The following is a 21,039-nucleotide window of genomic DNA, read 5'->3' on the forward strand; positions in this document are numbered from 1 at the left end:
CTCCTACTGCCATAGATGGCTTTAAAAAGACTTAGATTTAGCTGGGTGGTTTAGTTCTGGCAATAGGCAGGAGAGTTAAACAAAACCTCCATGTACAGAGGGATGATACCTGCAAACGCTAGGAGTCAGGGGAAGCCATGGGGGTGTAGTTGGGGCCTGGGGTGTGTTTGTGTGTCATCACAACCCCTTTGGCATAGAAAATGTGCCAAGAAATGGCATAGAAAACGTGCAAAGCAACCCCATGTACATTTTGTGTGAAATGACTCCCGGGTTGTGAATTGTGAAAGTTCCTTGTCGCTTTCTTCCAGAACAATCTTAGTGAAGAATGGCCTCCTTCCTCCTCCTTTTCACTTCACAGATTGTACTGTTCTCTCCTTGGCTCTGAACCTTTGGACTTTTCAGACAGGAGGGATCTGGTTTGTGTCGTTGTGTTTGCTGGCACTGCGAAGTTGGTCTAGGTAGTTTTTATTTTCCCTCTTTGCTACAGGGAACCTCGCCAGTCTTGTCCTTGCGCCGTGCGCGTTTGTCGAACGATACACCACAGGCCTCCTTTGGCAAGTCCGCATTGTGTCTTTATCAAAGCCGGGAAGGAAGGGATGCATGAGAAAGCAAGCAGAGGTGTGCCTTCTTTTGAGGTGTGTTATGTGTGTATGTACCAAGGGATTTGTGTTCATTGGAAGGCCCTTATCAGAACTTGACAGCCATTAGGACTTGTTGGCGCTTTGTGAGATCAGCCTCGCAAGCAAAAATGTCTCTTATCAGCAGTTTGGAATTTGGGTCTCCCCACTTCTCCTCACTCCCTGCAACGTTTTTATCTTGCCTTTTGTGGAGTTTGAATTGGCAAAAGTAGCCGAGTAACGCATGAGCAGGGTGACCAGACGTCCTCCTGTTCCAGGACGTGTCCTCCATTTCAAGCTTCTGTCCATGAAACAATGCCCAAAACGTCCTCCATTTTGAGCATCACTAAGAAGCCCATGGAGTGACGCCGCATTTGCTGTCCCCCTTCGAGAAACGCACCTTCCTGGCAGCCTATCCTTGTTGCAAATAGGGTCCAAAACCCACTGCAGGGATAATCCAGTTTGAGACCGCTTTGATTGCCCTGTGTGAGACATTGAGCCTTCTCTGTCGGAGAGCTCTGGTGCCACATTAAACTACCATTCCCAGGATTCCCTAGCACAGAGCCAGGGCAGTTGGAGCGGTCTCAAAACTGGATTGTTTCTGCAGTGTGTCATAGACTTAGGAGGATAGCATGGATGCTTCTAAAGTTCTTTTTTCATAGGAGCATCAAAGTTTCGCATCCAATGCTCAGGGCTCTGTCTCGACAGGAAACGTGTTAAGCAATGCGGTGCTTGTGGACATGATCCAAATGACAAAAAGGTTTTTCCCCTTGATTTTCACACTGGATGAACAAAAGGAATCATTGGATTTTAGATTCGGTCAAGTCCAATTTTAAGCATTGTTCAACATTCTATAGTAGTGTTCCTAGCTTTGAACGCCCTACATTTTGCAGCGCCTTAGATAGGACCTCTGGTTGCCCTGTCCGCAAAGAACTACCTTGAAATCATCTCCACCGTCTTGGTGACTGGGGTACGTAATTGCGAAGGCCGTTGCCAAACGGAGGTCTTTCCCTTCTGCGCCAAAACCTTTGGCAACCTTTTGTCCCGTGTTCTTTGCGACCATAGACGATGGCCATAGATACTTAACTGTGGACAGGAAAGAAACCTTATCTTTGTTGTAGAACCGCTTCCTTTCCATCAAACGCACAAAGGGATTCCTGAACTGTGACTTGGCCCGGGGGATAATGGTGCGAATTATGACACCGTCTCTCCAGCTCTTTCCCTGAAATGCATCCGGAGAAAGAACTGGAGTGAGCTTGTTCCATTGCAGTCATTAGCAAGGTGCCCTTCTTTGTTTGAATTGCATTTTTATACTTTAAAAGGGACTGGAAAATGCTAAACCAGTCAAAGAACGGTACTGGTCAGAGTCACCACGGTTGGGTTGACGGACCCCAAAGGGCTTGTTCTTCCGTTGTGCCCGCGTTCTGCAAAGTGGGCTAGAGGAGTGAGCGGTCTGATCTGGGATTAGTGTGCCTCCTTTTGAGGTGTGTATGTACCAAGAGATTTGTGTTAATTGGGAGGTCCTTGGAGAGTTTCCGACCTCTCTAATCCTAATCCTAATCCCAGTGCCCTATTTCTCAGGTGGGCAGTAAAAGTGGGCAGCAGGGGTCCTCCCCAGTGAGGACGATCAGCTTCTTCTGGACACGTATCCATCACGTGTTCCTTGGAGCAGGGACTGCATAGTGAGAGAAAGGCCTCCCTTTTGTAGTGAAGTTACTTGATGCTCTATAGGGCAGCTGTGAAAACAAGGCTGTGGGGCAAAGCTGTCACCAGGCATCACCAGAGCTGTCAATCAACAGGCCTTGGCGCTTGACGTAGCGTGCCTCCTCCTCCATCCTTCTTCTTCTCAAGGTTTTCTGTATAGCTTTCTCACATCTTTTTTGGAGGGGGGACTACAGCTCCTAGAATCCCCCCACTTGCCAGCATGATGGGTTAAAACACGTGTCCACTTGTCTCCCTCTATACATCTACTTGCCTGCCTACCTACCTACCTACCCACTTACCTACTTAATCTGTTTGTCTGTCCCTCCATCAGTTCATCTCCCTGTCTGTCTATCCATCCATCCATCCATCCATCCTCTCTCTCTCACTCTCTCTCTGTAATCCATCTGTTTCTCCTAGCTGTCTTGTTTGTCTGTCTGTCTGTCTACCTACCTACCTACCTATTCTGTCTATCTGTCCCTCCATCAGTTTGTCTGGCTGTCTTCCCATCTCTCCTCCTCCTCCTCTTCTCTCTCTCTCTCTAACCCACATCTCCCTCCTATCTGTCTGTCTCCCATCTACCTACCTATCTACCTGATCAATCTGTCCCTCCATCAGTTCATTGGTCTGTCTGTCCCATCCCTCCCTCTCTGTGTGTAGTCCATCCATCCATCCATCCGCCCTGTCTCTGTCTATCTGTTTAGTCCTGTCTGTCTTGTCTGTCTACCCACCTACCTACCTAGTCTGTCTGTCTGTTCCTCCTTCCTTCTTACCTCCTTACCTAATCTGTCTCTCTGTCTATCATGTGCCTGCCTCCCTGCCTATGTATCTGATCTTATTCCGTCTATCTGTCTCTATGCAGAGTACTTCTGTGAAGGAACGGAGGCAAGGGAGGAGTGGTGGAGAAGAAAAGCCTAGGCACATACATCTCTGGCCTGCCAAAATACTGAATGTTGCAGAGCTGTAAAAGTCTCAGAAACCCAGCATGTCTCAGGGGCTGGAGAAATTCCCTTATGAGAAAAGGTTGCACCGTTTGGGGCTCTTCCGCTTTTAAAATTGACAGAGTCATCTTGGAAGCACAAATGCAGGGCTTGGAGAGAGGTGGATCGCTCTTAAATTCTTAGGACTTCTCTGTGAGCAAGTCCCATTGGATGGGTCTCACCTCTCTGTGGGGTTGTCTATAGGATATGCAGTGAGCCAAACAATTAATAAAACCCTATGATTGATAATGTTTTTGATCAAGTTCACTCTCCCTGCATCTGTGAACCAACTGAGGTCTCTTTATATATCATGCTCCTATTCTTACTCCTGAAACCTTTGGGAGGAAGAGGGTCTGGCAGTGGATCTGCTCTAATATAGTGTAAAAGAGGGCTCCGAAAGAGGTTTGGGGCACATTTGCAGCTTGGAATAGAGCCTGGCATGGATTCCCCACTCACTTGGAAGCCGACATGGGATAAAAATTGAACCCAAGGCAAGAAAGGCCTTGCGTTGTGTGAGAGAGAGAAAGGGGTGAAGGAACTCTCCCGCCGTGCCAGAGATTCCAAGAAAAATACCCAGAGAGGCCCGTTTCCTCTGTCAGACCATGGCTCTCAAGGCCCTGACGGACTTTGCAGCCTCAGAGTTGGCCATGTCTTAATCGGGTTGGAATTTGGGCAGAGAGTCAGGCCTCTGGGCTAAGCCTCGGCCTTGGTCCCCATAATCATGTTTGCAGGGTCTGCGGTTGGCAGGAGAGAGAAAGAGATGGGCCTTCTTTCGGAGACGGCTGGTGTTGTTTTTCGGCTCAACAGGTTCAGCAGGCTTTGGTAGAAGAGTGGTTTGACCAAGCATACGATTGAAGGCAAAATATGCTTTTGATTATTGGCTGTCAAGTTGGCTTTGACACCAGCCCTATGAATGAGAGACTTCCAAGGGCCCTGGTCTCGTATGTATGTCTGTGTGTGTATGTGGCGTTGTGTGCCTTCATGTCATTTCCAACTTGTGGTGTCCCTAAGAGGACACTCTCATGGGGTTTTCTTTTCTGGGTTTATTCCAAGGAAAGAACCATTGCCTTCCAAGGCTGAGAGAGTTGGACTTGCCCAAGCTCACTTTGTGGAGATTCAAACCCTGGTCTTCTGGAGCCCTGGTTAAACACTCAAGCCATTGACTAAACCATGCTGCTGACATATCTCAGCATGATCTGAGGCTGAGAGTCAGAGATAGAGGAGAGTTAGAGTCAGGATCAGAGTTAGAGTCAGGGTCAGAGATAGTTAAGAGTCAGGATCAGAGATAGAGAAAGGTTAGAGTCAGGGTCAGAGATAAGAGGAGAGTTAGTGTCAAGGTTGGAGACAGAGTCAGGGTTAGAGTTAGGATCGGAGTATAAGAGAAAGGGATAGATGTGTGGTGGAGCTAGCTTCAGTAAACATTTATATGTAGGAATGCTACATGTTGGAGAGCTTGAGTTTGGACACTTGGCGTCACCCGTTGGCATCCGATCATCCCTGTGTCCAGTGGAGAAATAAGATGAATCAATACTTGCGTGGGGACCTTGTGGTCATCTAGGAGGTCCCCTCAGTTGGTGGCCACAGCTGTGAGACAGGAGAGAGAAGAGGAAAACCTTGCCTTTCAGACTTCAGACTGTTCCTCGAAAGCCGTCTGGTAGAAAAGGAGAGGGAAAAGGAAAATAGCAAGCTGCCGCTGGCGTAGCATCCATTTTCCATGCCCTGCCTGGCACTGACGGTTGCCAATGGAGGAGGCGGCATGGATTATAGGAATGTCCTGCTTTCCTCATTTGCCTGACTCTCTGTAACTCCAAAATAGTAACTGTAATGAAGAAGGCTGGATAGAAACGGGTGAAAATCAATAGTTTTGGGGTGGAACATCATGCCAAATTGTGTCAAATACTTTGAGGAATGGCTGGGTGGCTTTTGGGCCCATGAGAGGGGGGTTCAGGGACCACATGAAACCCATAGACTTTTGTCACCCCTCAGGGTCCATGTTCACCTCCTTGAGTCCCTGTACTGGGAGAAAGAAGACAGGATATAAGTGAATAGGATAATATTAACAATACATTTCCTTATCAGGAGCACTTGAGTGCAAAGAGTCCGCAACAGACCCTGAGCAGCAGGCAGCCTTGGAACAAGTGCCAAGTTTTGCTTGCCCCTGATTTGCATCATGGTTAAAGCAGGAGTAAAGATGGCAAGGGACAGAGAGAAAGAGAGAGTCAGAGAGAGCGAAGATTGCATTTCGACCCCTCGGAGGCTGAAAAAGTTGGAAACACCTCCAGGTTAGTTGGCTTTGAAGTGTGCAAGGGAGCTGGATTTTTGCAAGATGCTCAGAGGGATGGCGGCGGCGGCAGCGGCCACGGAGTCTGTAATTTTGGTTCCCGAGGGGCACAATTACATCGCAGACTTCAAACTGGTTTGGATTGGCAATCCTTTTTTAATTGCCGACCTGGGAGTGGAGGCAGGCGGGTTTGGAGGAGCAAGGTTCTCTGATCCCAAAGATATAGGGGGCTAAGGGGGGCTGAGAGCAACTCATGGCCTGGATTTTCAATACTGCCATAACAGCCATCCCCAGAAGTGGAGAAGGAGGAGGTGGACAAGTAGTAGTAGTAGTAGTAGTGGTAGAAGTGCTGGCATTGAGAAGCAGCATGTCCAATGTGTGTTTGTTTTCATCTGTGAAATGTCTAGCAGTCTGAGTGTGGCTTCTTGGCACCTCTTTAGGTGCTTCAGACAAAGCCATGGTTGATACACTTTGAACACTGAACTAGGACTCTGGAGACCAGGGTTTGAATCCTGGCACGGCAATATAAATAGCCACTGGGTGACCTCCAGTACGTCACGCTCTCTCAGTCTCCTAGGATGGCAATGGCAAACCCAGTCTGAGCAAACCTTGCCACGAAAACCCCGTGACAGGTCTGTCTTAGGGGTACCATCAGTCAGAAATGATTTGAAGGAGCACATCATCACCCTCACCAAGGTGTTCCAGAGCAACACCGGTGTTGCTTTTGGGCACGAATGGGCGATCCGTACCCGGCGCAGCTGCTTCTGTGTCTGGTTCCTCTCTGGGCTCTGCTTTGCAGAGAGCTCTTGGGCCCCAAAGGCGGGTCGGAGGAGAGGCCCGCTTGCTGCGTGTGCCCAGAGGCAGCTTAGTTGCAGATGGAGAAGCCATTGTCAGCTTGTAAAATCCAGTTGGGAATTTGGCGCTCCTTGCCAAGTGGGTCGGAGTGACGAGATGCAAAGTGATCTCTGCACAGCCTGTTATTTCAGGGTCACAGACGGAGGGGGGTCTTAATGCGCTTGTGCGCGCGTGCTGGGCGCCTTACGGGAACAATTAAAAACAAGTCAAGGCAGGAGTCTTCCTGCAGCTGTCTCTTCTTCCCCTATCAATGCCCTTCATCCTTCACTGGTCCCACAAAGATGGGGTTTGAGGACCTTCATCCTTCCCAATGTTTTTGAACTCCAGCTGCTAGATGTTGCAGTTAGTGATGGATTATGGGCTTTGTTGCACAAGATACTTGGAGCACCAAAGATTCTTCACTCCCATCTTCTATTTGACCCAGTGGAGGATGGTTGCCATGTCAGTGGGGCAATTAATCCTAGATCTTCCGAAACTGGTTCAGCCCCTTGGACAAAACTTGGGGTGGATTCACTGCCCTGCCGACATGGAAGCCTCCGCCCGAAGTCCCCAAGCTGGCCAGATCCTTTAGGACTTTAGCAGGAGCCTTTGGACCGTTGGGTTTGGAAACGGAGCCAGCAACCGAGAGAGTTGGCGATGGGTCTCTTTCTCCAAACAGCCTTGTGGGGATGCTTTAGCTCAGTGACTCCCAAACTTTGGTCCTCCGGGTCTTTTGGACTTCATCTCCCATAGTTCCTGACTCTTGGCCAAGCTGGCTGAGGATTCTGGGAGCTGACCAATACAGGACCACTAGATTTGGACTTAGAGGGTTGGATTTGGTGACTGCTAGGGACCCCTCCCGACTGTAGGATCCTAGTGTTTGGGGGCTGGAAATGGGTCATGGAGCGACATGTGTCCCTCGCAGGCCATTCCCTCTTAGATTGGCCTTAGTGCTTGCATTTGGCTTTTTGCCTCTGGGACATTTCCAGGCCCTCTGCCCCATCAGCAAAGCAAACAACCCTCTGTTTGCGTAGGGCAATGCCAGGTAACCTTTAGTTCAGGTATTATTTAACCTTTAGTATTATTTAAAGCCGAGGTTTGTTATCACGATGCAAATGAAGGAACATGCGTAATATAGATCCGAATGCAGTTCTGCAACAGGGGCAGCAATGGTTGACCGATGAAGCTTTATTGCACCGTCCATCTGATGCATTAGGACTTTGAACCCCGTGGCAAGGTCTGGTTTCATTATTTGCCCCATTGCTTGCAAAACTGGTCACTAGTTTTGAAATCTGGCAGTTCTTACAAGAATGCTATATAACTTTAAGTATATCCAGTATATAGTGGGATCTTGGGGTTTGGTTCCAGGGCCCCCAAAACTCAAGGCTCCTCAAGTCCCATTAAATACAGGGCCATAGTGAAACGGTTCGTGAAACCAAGTTTGTATATATCGAACCATCGAGAAGCAAAAGTGTCAATCTCTCAAATACCAATGGGGACAGTTTTGGAATATTTTGGATTTTGGGATTCCGGATAAGGAACCGCAGCAAGGCCTGCCATGATTTATTGTGACCTGCAATAAAAAGCGCGTCCGGTGCCTTGAAAGCCGCGGCGTTTCATCGCAGAGGGCTGTGGTCTGTGTGCGTTTACGAAGGAAGAACTCCGATTCTAATCAGTGGGGCTTACTCTTAAGTAAATACGCACAAGCCTTCATAGCGTGGGATTGGTAAAACAGGAGTATGTCACCGCAAAGCAAATAGGAACTGAGGATTAGATAAAGCTACTCCCAGCGAGCAAAGACAGAAATGAAAGGCGTCTTAGCAGGGCTTTTGCAAAAGGGAACGCCAGTTTCTGCTACTACACAACCCCCAGAATTTGCCTGATGGAGGAACCAATCCAGTTGTGTGCGTCACCCTAAATTATCCCCATAATGGGGATTCATAGAAATTTTGACTTGCCATTCAGCAGCTGGATTTGGATCAAGGCTGCTGCTTTCCAGATGTGGCTGGATTGCAAGTCCCATAATCCTGAGCCAGCAGCAGGGCTGTAGAGTTGGAGCCGTCGGGACACAGTACTTACAACTAAAGTCTTACTAGGTAAATACATTACTTTATATTTACATTTTCCCTTCTTCGACGCGTATTAAAAGCCGAGCGCATTTGCTTTCGTAGCAACTTGGGAACATTTCCGTGTGCAGAAATGTTAACCAAATCAATCTACACAATAACCTTATACACAGTATATATATTGTACCTCTGATGTCTGAGGATGTCTGAAACGTTCCCAAATCCAAGACCGTCCATCTGGGCGGCTGAGAGAGTGGCACCTTTGCTTTCGGATGGTTCATTAAATGAATTGTGGGCCTGGATTTGGGTCTCTCCTTCAAGAGACCGCATCCTATAGATGCAAGTCTTCCCAAATCCCAAGCATTTTGGATAAAGGAGACTCAACGTTGTAGTACTAATAGTAGAATAATAATAGTAATTTTGGAACATGATACATAAGGAGATCTCTTAGAGATTATGAAGAAGAGCAATGCAATCCCTCCTTGGACCCTTCTGGGCATCTTGTCCTCCAGATGTTTTGGACTTCAAGCTCCATAACCACTGGAATAATAATAATACTACTAATAATAATAATAAAGGAAGCAATGCAGTCCTTCCTTAGTTCCTTCTGGGCATCTTGTCCTCCAGATGTTTTGGACTTGAAACTCCAGAACCACTGGAATAATAGAATAATAGTAATGACGATGATGATGATGATGATGATGATGGGCGCAATGCAGTCCCTCCTTGGACCTTCTCCATCCCAGCTGTTCTCCCCTCCAGATGTGCAGCAGACCCAGCTGTTGTTCTGCTGCCCACGTGACTCCAAGGGAGGAGGGAGGGGGCAAACAGCTGGAGGGATTCCCCGCCTCCCCCCCATCCATCACCCAGCAGCAGCCAATGGAGGCAGGCGACACATCAGCCAATCCGGGGGCGCCTGTGATTTCCATGGCAGCAGAGGCAGCAGCAAAAGAAGCAAAGGCACAGCCCTTCCTCCTCCTCCTCCTTCTCTTCTTCCTCCTTCTTTGGTGGCAGAAGATCGGACGAGGAGCCCTGCCAGGTTGGCCGCAGGGAGGAGGAGGAGGAGCAGGAGAAGCAGGGATGGCGCCCCCCACAGGTGAGCAAAGCATTATATTATAGCATTGCATTGCTGCATTATATGATTGCCTTGCAAGCCTCCCAATAAAAATCCTCCTCCTTCCCCAAAATCCGCCTTGCTCTCCCTGCCTCCTTTTCTTTTCCTTTGCAAGAAGAAGCAAAGCAGGGTCCCCCTCTCCCTCCCTCGCTCCCCTTCTTTCCTTCCTTCCTTCCTTTCCTTCCTCCCTCCCTCGCTCCCCTTCTTTCCTTGCTCCTTCCCTCCCCTTCTTTCCTTTCTCCCTCCCTCCCCTTCTTTCCTTCCTTCTTTCCTTCCTTCCTTCCTTCCTTCTCTCCCTCCCCTTCTTTCCTTTCTTCCCTCCCTCCCTCCCTCCCTCCCTCTAATTAATGTGTTTTCTATTTCTCCTTTGTTTTTTGGAAGTATAAAAGGGAAGGGGGGAAAAGCTCACAAGAGAGTGCCTCTGAGCATGCACAAAGTTCCCCTACTATTTTTGGGTTGGGAATATTTTATTCCTCTCCCTCCACATCTTTATTCTCTATTGTCCCTCCTTCCATCCATCTTTTCTTCACCATCCCAAAATGTGTTTTCTATTTGTCCTTTTTGTTTGCAAAGCAAGGAGGAGGCAGGCAGGGAGGGAGGGAGGGAGGCAAAAGAGAGTTCCCCTGAGCATGCACAGACTGCTTCTGGAGCCTGCAGAGAATTCACCAACTGTTTGTTTTGTTGGGGGAATATTTTATTCCTCCACATCTTTATCCTCCACTGGCCTTCCTTCCTTCCTTCCTTCCTTCCTTCCTTCCTTCCTTCCTTTACAAATGATGGGCTTTCTATTTGCCTTTTGTGTTTGGGAAGCAAAAGGGGAGGTGAAGGCCAGAAGAGAGTTCCCCTGAGCATGCACAGAATGTCCCTACTGTGTTGGGGGGGGTTAATATTGGATTCCTCCCTCTGCCCCATCTTTCCTCTCCGCATCCCTCCTTCCTTCCATCTCCAAACAGAATGTGTTTCCTGTTTCCTTCCCTCCCAACCAGTTGAACCCATGCCTCTGTCCCCAAAGCTCAAAAACGATGCTCCATCATCCCAGATGCATCCATGAAAGCCTTGGCAAAAGAGTGGTCCTAAACCCAAGCTTCAGGATGTGAGACACATTTGGACTCACTTCAACGCAATGCATACTTCAGCATTTGCACCAAACTGAGCTCTGCTTCCATTGCATTTATATAGATAGATGTCAATGCCATTCTATAATGCAAAGTGATGGAGATATATGTGTATGTTTGTGTGTATATTTGTCTTGATTCATAGCTGGGACCTATTTTAAGGGCCTGATGGCCCTTGTCCAGTTTCTCTTCCAGACGGGCCTGAAATCGCTGAGCAAATTCATTGTGCAAATCCAGAGAGGAAACTTGTTATTTTTCTTGCCATGAGAAACAGAAAGAGGATGGATGCCTCCGCAGATTTTTCCTCCTCCTGAGTTTCAAAGTTGGTTTGGCGCTTCCTTGCTTGTAAAAACCAAGGCTGGAAAGAGCTTTTAATGCTCAAAAGTTACTTTTTGGGCTCCACATTTGGCTCTTTTTGGTGGGTAACGGAGTCCGTTTGCTCCAAATTTTTGGAGTTGCCAAAGTCTGAGAAGTTTTTTGCTGCTTTTAGAAGCAAATTTTTGCTGCTCAGAGCTGACCTAGATTTGGAACTTAAAGCTGGGCTTTAGCTCCAAAGGTTTCCTGGAAGATGAAAATGTGCTTTGGGTGCCATGAGGACGACATTTGAATCCTGCACCGCAGTCCAAAATTGGACCCCTTGCGTCCATGATGTATTCTTTACTTGATCTTGCAGGCTTAATTCTCTTTTTTATTAGCGTCTGGAGTGTATAAGAATGGTATAATACTTCTGATTTTCTCTAGCTAGAGCCACGTTTCGTTGCCATTGAGGACTAGCCGCTTGCCTTGGAGAAGGAAAAACAGCACTGATCTCTCCAAATGGGGAAGGTTTCAACCCATTCCAACATACTCCCAGAACCCCTTGTTTTAGTCTTTTCCCCAAAGGAGTTTGTTCACCTCTTCAGACATTTTCTCTTTCAATCCAAGGTGGAATTCTTTGCCCAAATAGTTGAAATAACTCAAGTTCAGTGGTCTTAAGCTATTCGCCGCAGAGGAGGAGGAGGGCTAAAGTTCAGCATTGCACAAGCAGCCTGGGCTTTTTAGGCAGCGAGGTTCTTGGATCTGGTTAGATTTCCCACATTGAGCAGAGGGCTGGATTCAGGCTTCTGTGCGTCTGTGTTATTGGACTGCAAGGCCCAGCATCCCTCGCCTTTGGCTCCCTTGGCTGTGGATGGTGGGAGTCTCAGTCCAAAGACATGCAGCCATCCATACGCTTCCTATTGGTACCCTTAAGGTTTATTCTGCCTAAATGCCTCACCGAAATAATCTGGGGGGAAGAGAGTTGGTTTTGCAGTAGTTCCAAAGCAAGAGGTATATTGTAATTTAGCGCAGTGGTTCCCAAACTTTGTGGTCCTCCAGGTGTTTAGGACTTCAGGTCCCAGAATTCCTGACTATTGGCCAAGCTGGCTGGAGCTTCTGGGAGTTGGAGTCCAAAATTACTGGAGGATCAAAGTTTGGGAACCACTGATGAATCTCAGGAAAGAATCATTATTGCATTGTGGGGTTTACAGCTCTCCCCATGGACTATGAAGTGTTTGGTGGTTTGGGGTAGACCTTTGCGTTATGCAGCCACAAGGCATTGAAAAGCCATTGGGATGTTATTCCGGGGAAGAAGAATTGCCTTGCACAGTTCGAACTCGCGTCTGATTCTCTCTTTTCCTTTTCATCCCATCTTCTTTCTTCTCTGACAGGCCGCGATCGTTTGGGTCCGGGCTTTTCATGGCGTGAAAGGCGGCAGCCATCCCGAGCGGGGCGATCTCTTTTGATGATCGTGTAAGGCGGCCGTTTTCTCCGGAACAAAGGAACGACTCCTAAGACATGGTTGGGAAGCTGAAGCAGAACTTGTTGCTGGCCTGCCTGGTGATCAGTTCGGTGACGGTCTTCTACCTGGGCCAGCATGCCATGGAGTGCCACCACCGCATCGAGGAACGGAGCCCACCGGCCCATCCAGAGCTGTCCTGGCCCACGCCGAGGAATGCCCCGGCTCCCAAAGACAACACCACCATGGCCTACAACAAGGATATGCCTTTGATCTTTATCGGTGGGGTCCCCCGTAGCGGGACCACCTTGATGCGGGCCATGTTGGACGCTCACCCGGACATCCGTTGCGGCGAGGAGACTCGGGTGATCCCCAGGATCCTAGCGGTCAAGCAGATGTGGGCGAGGTCCAGCAAGGAGAAGATGCGGCTGGACGAGGCGGGCGTCACGGACGAAGTCCTGGACTCGGCCATGCAGGCCTTCCTCTTGGAGATTATCGTCAAACACGGGGAGCCGGCCCCTTACCTCTGCAACAAAGACCCCTTCGCTCTCAAGTCCTTAACTTATCTCGCTCGGATTTTCCCCAACGCCAAATTTATCTTGATGGTCCGGGACGGCAGGGCTTCCGTCCATTCCATGATCTCCAGGAAGGTCACCATCGCCGGCTTTGACCTCACCAGCTACCGGGACTGTTTGACCAAGTGGAACCGGGCCATTGAGACCATGTACAACCAGTGCTTGGAAGCGGGCTTGGACCGGTGCATGATGGTCCACTACGAGCAGCTGGTTTTGCACCCGGAGAGGTGGCTGCGGACGCTCCTCAAGTTCCTCCACATTCCCTGGCACCCGGCTGTCTTGCACCACGAGGACATGATCGGGAAGGCCGGCGGCGTCTCTCTTTCCAAGTGAGTTCCCATTCCCACCCGTCCATCCATCCATCCATCCAGTTTTGCTGGACAATGTTCAACTAGAAAATATCCACAGAAGGATAGCAATCTGTACCCCTCCATTGATGTTGTACGCATTCACTATGCTTCTCATCTTATGAAAGAATGTCATTTTTGCAACTGCCATGGGACCTTTTCTCACCCGGCGTTACTCTCTTGGGAAACCTTTTGTGATGAGAAGGTTTCCTGGTTCTTGTTTGTGGGTGGACTACACGTCCCAGGCTCCCCCTCAAGAACCGTGGCTGTTGGTCGTTGAGGGGGCCATGGGTGTTGTAGTTATTAAAAGGTAATGTTCCTCCAACTCTGGAACAATGTGTTGTGAATGGAGGATACGGATCTTTAGAGGTTTGGCACGATGGCAAGTCAGTTTCTGGGCGCCGATTGGAGAAGGACTACTGCCTTGTGCCCCAGGCAGCAAAATATCTTGAGCATCCCTAGTAATAAAATCCAGATCAATACTTTCCTTATAGTAGCCTGGGGAGAAGGGACTCTCGGAAGCCTGACATATAAAGGGACTGGAAGCTTGCAGGGAACATAACAATAATATTGCATCCATGGGGTCAGTGGCTTAATGAAAACCATTTGCAAAACCACGTTGTGCCTTGTGTGGGTGCGCTTAGCGTCGAAGATGGTAGAGAGGAGGATTGCTATGAATTGGAACCAAGAAGGGGTTTGTTCCTTCTCTTGTTCCACTGGCTTCCCTCCCTTTACAAGATAATATTTCCTTCGGTCTCATTTTTGGCAGATGCACCAAGACCTTATAGATCTCTCTGTTTGGGATCATGGAAACCAAACTCTTTCCTAAGTTGTCATTCTGCTTTTAATTACTTTACAGTAAAATATCAAGCAACTTAAGGAATGCAAAACGTTGACTTGCAACCAAAGCTTTTGATTTCTGTCTAGATTGGTGTACGTTTTATTATACGTATATTTCACATCATTAGACGCATCAGAAAGCACTAAAGCCGCCTTTCCTTTCAGCTAGTTTCCAAAGAGGTATCTCATTTAGGTATCTCATTTCACTGCCTTGGATCCTTATACTGGGAGAAAGGCGAGATATAAGGAAATAATAATAATAATAATAATGACTGCAATTGCATTTATGCTAAAGGTGGGAAATATATAGCTCTCTGGGAAGATGTTGGCATGCAGCAACCCTAGCTGGCATAGTTATTGGAGAGAGAGTATGGGAGTTGATTTGGGGGTGACTGTTTCCAGCCTCACCATTTCCATGTTCCCATTGGGAGCTTTCTCCCGCAAGAAACGCTTGTGGGAATGATCCCAAGGAAAGATCCAGCCGTAAGACAAAGGTTGTGGTCTGGCATGGGACGCTCTCCCCTTGTGGCTTGGGGCCTTTGCCAGCGTGGCTCTTGGCTGGGAGGATTCGCCCCCGTTGCTTGTGGAAGAAGGCCTTGGCACTTGCCCATTGCCTTGATGGGAACCAGCTGCGGGAAACGGGTCCTTGCAGATCGCATTCCCAGGGCCAGATTTCGCCCTCGCTTTACTGGAAAAGGAGCCCAAGGGTTGGAATGGCTGAGAAAGGAGCATGCGTTGCACAGGGAAGTCCCATTCGGCCAGATCTGGCCCCAGAGACTGAGCTGCCATCGTTGAACATCAGGCCAACTTTGGCTTATGGAGACCCTCGGATTGACAGATTAGCTGGACCTTATCAGCAGCCAATCACGAGCCAGAGAGCATCAACCAATGAGATGCTGGCAAGGAGAGAGACAAAAATTCCATTTTGGCCGTTGGGATTTCAGTTGGGGATCTGAACGGACGTTGCTTTGCGAGTTCCAGTGTCAGGGCTTGTAACCTAATAGATACTCCAGGTGAGGGAGTTAGGGGCTGTGTGGACAGCCCAAAAGGAGCATCTGCGTGCCGCCCCTTGTAGCGCTGGGTTGGGGATGTGGCAACCGGACGTGACGCATTTGTGCGCTGCGCATGAGCGACGTCATCATGGCACATCCCGTCTGTACAGGGGTGTGTAGTAGGGTTACTGAGCGTATAAACGTTCAGCCACCGCACATCCCTAGTTTGGGTCGGTCTGTCCAGGCCCTTGCCTTGTGGACATAACCTATGGGTTATATTTTGCCTTATGGAAACTAAGCAAGGGAAAAAGACAGTATAGATGTCCTCAAGACCCAATAACATTGATGCATTACATAGAGTTAACAAAGGGGCAGTACAACCTGGCACTTTGCGCAGGCCTGACTGCGCGATAGGGCTGAACTAGGGCTGGGCATCCACATGCGCATGCAGCCCAAGTTTTGCCGCCTGTGTGCTGTTATGCCACATGCCCATCCACACGAGGTGCGCCATTATGATGCTTTTTGTAGGGTTTCCTTAGGCGAGACAACCCCAGAGGTGGTTTCACTAGTTCCTTCCTCTGAAATATTGCCAACAGCACCTAGTGCAGTGATGGCGAACCCATGGCACGTGTGCCAGAGGTGGCATTCAGAACTCTCTTTGTGGGCACATGTGCCATCATCCCAGCACAGAGTTTGCCAGAGTTTGCTACTAGAAAGCCAGAGGGACATGGCACTTTGCAATAAATAAGTGGGTTTTGGGTTGCAGTTTGGGCACTCGGCCTTGAAAAGGTTCACCATCACTGACCTAGTGTTTGTTCATGGTCTCCCATCCAAGTCCTAACCAGGGCTGACTCTATTTAGTTGCCAAGATGATCACTTGGGATTTGTTGATTGAACCGATCCACTTGTGATGCGGTCTTCCTCTTTTCTTGTTGCCTTCCACTTTCCCCCAACATTATCCTCTTTTCCTTTGATGGAGAACCAGTCCTCTGGATTTGGTCGTACTCCGGATCCCATCACTCCTGGGCAAAATGACTGGTGGTCAAGGATGCTGGGAGGTGCAGTTTGGGAAGATCTAGCAAGGGCTGTGGGGAGGGGTCTGCATCCCGTCCTATGGTCTTGGTTGCACGTCCATTCAGCGCAATGCGCGCCACGGTCTCTAAATCTCTGGTTTCTATTCCTTGTTTTTGGCAGAGTGGAAAGATCCACGGACCAAGTGGTCAAGCCGGTCAATGTGGAGGCCTTGTCCAAGTGGGTGGGCAAGATCCCCCTGGACGTCCTGCAGGACATGCCGGTCATCGCCCCGATGCTGGGCAAGCTGGGCTACGACCCTTACGCCAACCCCCCCAACTATGGCAAGCCGGATCAGAAAGTCCTGGAAAACACGCGGAGGGTAAAAGTCTTGTTTTCTTGAATGGGGCCACCTGCGGTTTGGGGTTGTTGGTTATATAGGGTTCCCTTGACCGTCACCTTCCTCTGGGGCTGAGAGAGGGTGGTTTTGAGCGGAGATTTGAACCCTCATCTCCCACAGTTCTAACCTAATTTGATGGGGTTTGGGATGAAAAATTGCTTGAAGAATCAGTGCAAACATTTGTAAAACGGGGGGTGGTTTTAGGGCTGCGGTTTCAGGTTGACTCGAGTTGATATCTTGATTATATATGTATGTATATATAAGTTGATGTGTAGAAATATGCGCTTAAAATAATGCTTTTCCTTTCCTTTTCCCCCCCTCCAAGGTCTACAAAGGTGAATTTCAGCTCCCCGATTTCCTGAAAGGGATGCCACAGGTAAGTCGCCTTTCTTTGAACACCTTCCTCTCAAAATGGCAACCGGAAATTCCTCTGCGGTCCTTCTCAAAACAGAGATCGATACATAGATAGATAGATATCTCCCGATGAACGGACAGCAGCTTTCTTCTCCTTGCAGCCGAAGAAGACGGCAGAAAGGAAGCCCCACGTCAAGATAAAATGAACCGGAGAACCGAAACCGGAAAGTACAGAGTAGGCTGCGCGGCTTCTTCGTTGCATTTCCGAAATGTAGCCGCCTGGTTTACTTCCGTCTTTCTTAGCTGTCGGCACCCAAGTGCCTTTTGAGCACCGCTTATTTGTGGTCTTGTGCGCGCAAGCTTCTTATGACGGGCGAAAAGTTGGTGTCTTTTCTGTCCGTGTTTTGGCTATGCACAGCTTCGTGCGGCTATGCGCAGCTAACCTATGTACCTGTCTTCGGCCCTTGTTTGCAATGCCTGGCTCTGTATTTGACGCTCCTTATGTTTGTGCATTGTGTGCCTCGAAGTCATATCTGACTTATGGCAAAGCTATCCATAAGTATTAAGCCTATGGACTCCTGAGATTTTGGGGTTTGGGGAGAGGCTTGGACTTCTCTGTTGTTGTTGCACTAGAGAATTCCTAAGTTCCCTCTCCAAAATAACTACAAATCACATGTTCCAGAACTGTGATAGTTAACACACAACCAGATTGCTTGTAATTGTGCAACGGGATTAGCAAACATGACCCTTTCGGACTACGGCGCACAGGATCCCCAAATCTTCCCTTTGCCACGGGATTCTGGGAGCCGTAGTCCAAAGAAAAAGCAACTCCATCAAGAATCGTCTTCTGTGAATCGTATTATTATTATTATTATTATTATTATTATTATTATTATTATTATTTGTCCCTTTTAAAGCCATGATTTGTAGCGGGATATTTAAAAATCTTACTTTAATTTTTGGGGGCATTTCCCGTATTTGCATTTTCTGTCATGTTTCGCTTCTTAAAAGTCATTCTTCCTCGCCATTTTTTCCTTTTCGCAGACCGAGGGCGTGAAATAGAAGAACGGCTGCGGGACTTTGGGTACGTTAAACAACGCAGGCATTTAATAAACGGCGAAAGATTTATAGGATCTGTAGAGAAACCAGAATTAAATCAGAGAAACCAGAGTCAAATCAGAGATTTAAATGATAAAGATAAAGAGAAATTGGATGAAAAGAGCAAGAATATAGAATCATAGAATCGATTCCATGATTATCCTTCTCCAGGAATCCGAACAGTCGATGTACAGAATGGGAAATGTAATGATATTAGACATAGTTAGCATTATCTTAAGGCAGAGAATATCTTTTGAACGATTGCGGAGGAGAATTAAGACTGTAAGGGATATTGAAAGGGAACAAAAGGCGTTCGTTGTTAGAGAACTAAGGGAAGTAAGGCGTAATGACTTTATCGACATGATATGACAGCCTTATACAGCTCATGGTGCGTCAATTTGTATTTGTGTTAGTACATAAGAGTACTGTAGTTAGAAAAGATACATAGGAATGTGTTAATTTCGAATTGAAAAATAAATTAAACAACACACACTTAAAAATTGGGGCTTTTATTGCTTTATTGTCACCTTTGCTCGATTATAATCTCGATGGCAGTTGTGTAGAACATTTGTGTGGCTAGTTGTGGGTCTGAGGATATTTGTCTAGATATTGTGCCCCCCCTCAACTTAAAGACCTTCCTTTTTGTTTTCTCTTTCGACTAGGAATGCAGGCTGCTTTTCGGAAAGAAAAACATGGCGGTTGCGTTGGTGATGATTGGGTTCCTCCAAGCTGCTTTCCTTCGCTCCTTCCGGAAATACGTCCCCATTTCATCCTGTTGTCTCTTGGATCTGTACATTTCATTTTGAGCACATTATGGCAAATCCGAAAGCTGAACTTTCATGTTTTGCTTTTTCCACTGGAAGAAGGGCAGTTTCCCCCCTCGTTTCTCTTTTTCTCCCCCCAGAAGAAGGTTTTATGGTGGAACATAACAATAATAATAATAATGATTATGATTATGATGATGATGATACAGTCCACTCCCTCAAAGTGGATTCTTCCCTTGAACATCTAACGCAGCTTGACGGCGTTGTTTTCGTCTTAGTTAGCGGCTAGGTTTATTTTGTTTCATGTCGTTGCGCAGCTGTCTCTTCCGTATTACCGCCTATTTTCTTCCTTTGCCTCACTCCGATGTTTCTTGGGGGGGTTGAATATCTCTGTGCGTCACCATCTTTATCACACCTCTCATATCTAGGCTCTTGATCGATAGCGAAGCAGAACCGTGCGCTTTTGGAGGTTGGAATTGAATCCGTCGGTTGAAACGCGGTGGCGGTGTCTCCTCCAGCAATGCTCAAAGCCTGCGATCTCCACTGTTCCTTGCAGTTCAAGGTCTTTGCAGGCGGTTGTTTGACATCCATTCTTGTTTCTTTGCCAACAAAGACAGTCCCTCAGATTGCCGTCGGGGCAGGAGAAACCGTAGCAGCAAAACGCAGCGTCGTGTTGCATGCGGCGAAAGCTGTCGGTGCGTAAGACGTGTCTGTATGGGGGGGTGCGCCGTAATGGCGTTGGTGTGGCGCAGCCCCTCCGTCTGATGTTCCCACAACTCCTTTTGCTATAAAGCCAAAACGGTTTGCGCCTGGCTGTTGCCGTGGCGACCAACATGAGCGGACTAGGCCGCAGCCACTGTGGTAGTAGTTACATGACGCGGAGCACCCTCTGACCATAAAAGGGCAATAGTAGTGTGGCAGGCTCTGATTGGTGGACCAGAGTGCGTTGCCGACTGCTGATTGGACGGGACGGAACTGTGGTCTGAAACCCAACTGTATAAAAGCCTCTTGTCCTCCCACTAATGGCTGCTGCTCCGGTCTCATGGAGTCCTGGGATGCGCAGTTTGCGTCGGGCATCTCTCACAAAAACTACAAATCCCAGGACTCTGTGGCGCAGGAGCCGCCGCACAATGCCGCCTCGTGTGGCGCGGTTTCTGTCGCGTTTCTGCGTGCTTTTTTGAGCTTTGTGGCTGTGGAGATTTACATGGAAGAAATGTAGAAAGCGATCTGGGTTTCTGCTCTTGCACTTTAGCCCTTAAATGGGGGAAATCCAAATGACGGGTTTTGAGAGCTCCGACACCCATCGTCCCCGGTTGTGAAGGTCCAAACTGTGTGGTGGGTCAACCCCCCCCCCCCAATTCCCTTTTTGGTGTGGCTGCATTTAACCCCAATACAGAGGAGTTCAGAGGAGGCTGGACTCCAACTCCCATCAGACCCAGGCACAGTGGGCCTTGGAAGAGGATGATGGGAGTTGGGATACGCCAGCCATTTTACCTTGTGATTTATTATTATTATTATTGTGGCAAAAAGATGGATTTCTGTTCCTGGTTTTGTTTGACTTCTTCCCCCCATTTTCTGGACACGTGAAAACGACCTGATTTGTAATTAATTTAAGGAGAAAGAGGCGGAAAGAAAAGAGGTTTAGAGTCCGACGGCCCTTTTTGTACTGTTTATTTTTCGAAATAAACGCTTTAAATGTGGCTCCTCCCCTTTTTCTCGCCTGGTTCATATATTTGGATAAGACTGGCGTCGATGGCGTTGCTATCAGAAAACCCTCTGGATTTTGGGATTTGCCAGAAGTGAATCAACAAGAAAGGGATGAAATGGACCCAAAGGGACCTCTGGCGGCAGGAAGGAAAATGCGGTTCCATGCCTATCTTCCAATGCACTACTACAACATCCAGAATCCACCAGACAAGGGATACCTTTCTTGGGACATAAATACATATATAAATACATATATACCTGTTTCTAGGCCAAGTCTGCCAAAGAGCTAAAAAGGGTTAGATGATAATGGTCAGCAAAATGAAGATAAGAACTGCGATGAGTAGATATATATATATATATATATATATTGATTTAAATATATTGGTATCTATCTTGAGATATATACATATATATATAGGTTGATATATATTGTTTTACATATATATATATATATACATATATAGACATATATATTGACATCGGTTGA

General features: G+C 47.8%; 1 protein-coding gene across 8 annotated transcripts; it reads left to right on the forward strand.

Moving 5' to 3' along the window:
* The first annotated feature begins 95 nt into the window (after positions 1-95).
* Positions 96-20,545, forward strand: TPST1 (tyrosylprotein sulfotransferase 1). 8 transcript variants are annotated; one of them, XM_042442296.1, is made up of 7 exons: positions 96-635; positions 12,397-13,368; positions 16,413-16,611; positions 16,955-17,005; positions 17,145-17,218; positions 18,028-18,067; positions 18,744-20,545. In XM_042442296.1, exons 2-5 carry the CDS (start codon positions 12,524-12,526, stop codon positions 17,187-17,189), a joined length of 1,140 nt encoding a protein of 379 aa, XP_042298230.1. In that variant the 5' UTR covers positions 96-635; positions 12,397-12,523; the 3' UTR covers positions 17,190-17,218; positions 18,028-18,067; positions 18,744-20,545. The 8 variants fall into 8 exon arrangements, with proteins under 8 accessions (XP_042298230.1, XP_042298231.1, XP_042298228.1 ...); XM_042442297.1 differs by lacking the exon at positions 96-635 and adding an exon at positions 5,559-5,580; XM_042442294.1 differs by lacking the exon at positions 96-635 and adding an exon at positions 7,905-8,509.
* Positions 20,546-21,039: the final 494 nt, after the last annotated feature.

The sequence above is a fragment of the Sceloporus undulatus genome, chromosome 11 (assembly GCF_019175285.1).
Source record: "Sceloporus undulatus isolate JIND9_A2432 ecotype Alabama chromosome 11, SceUnd_v1.1, whole genome shotgun sequence".
In the NCBI taxonomy this organism is placed as follows: Eukaryota; Metazoa; Chordata; class Lepidosauria; order Squamata; family Phrynosomatidae; genus Sceloporus; species Sceloporus undulatus.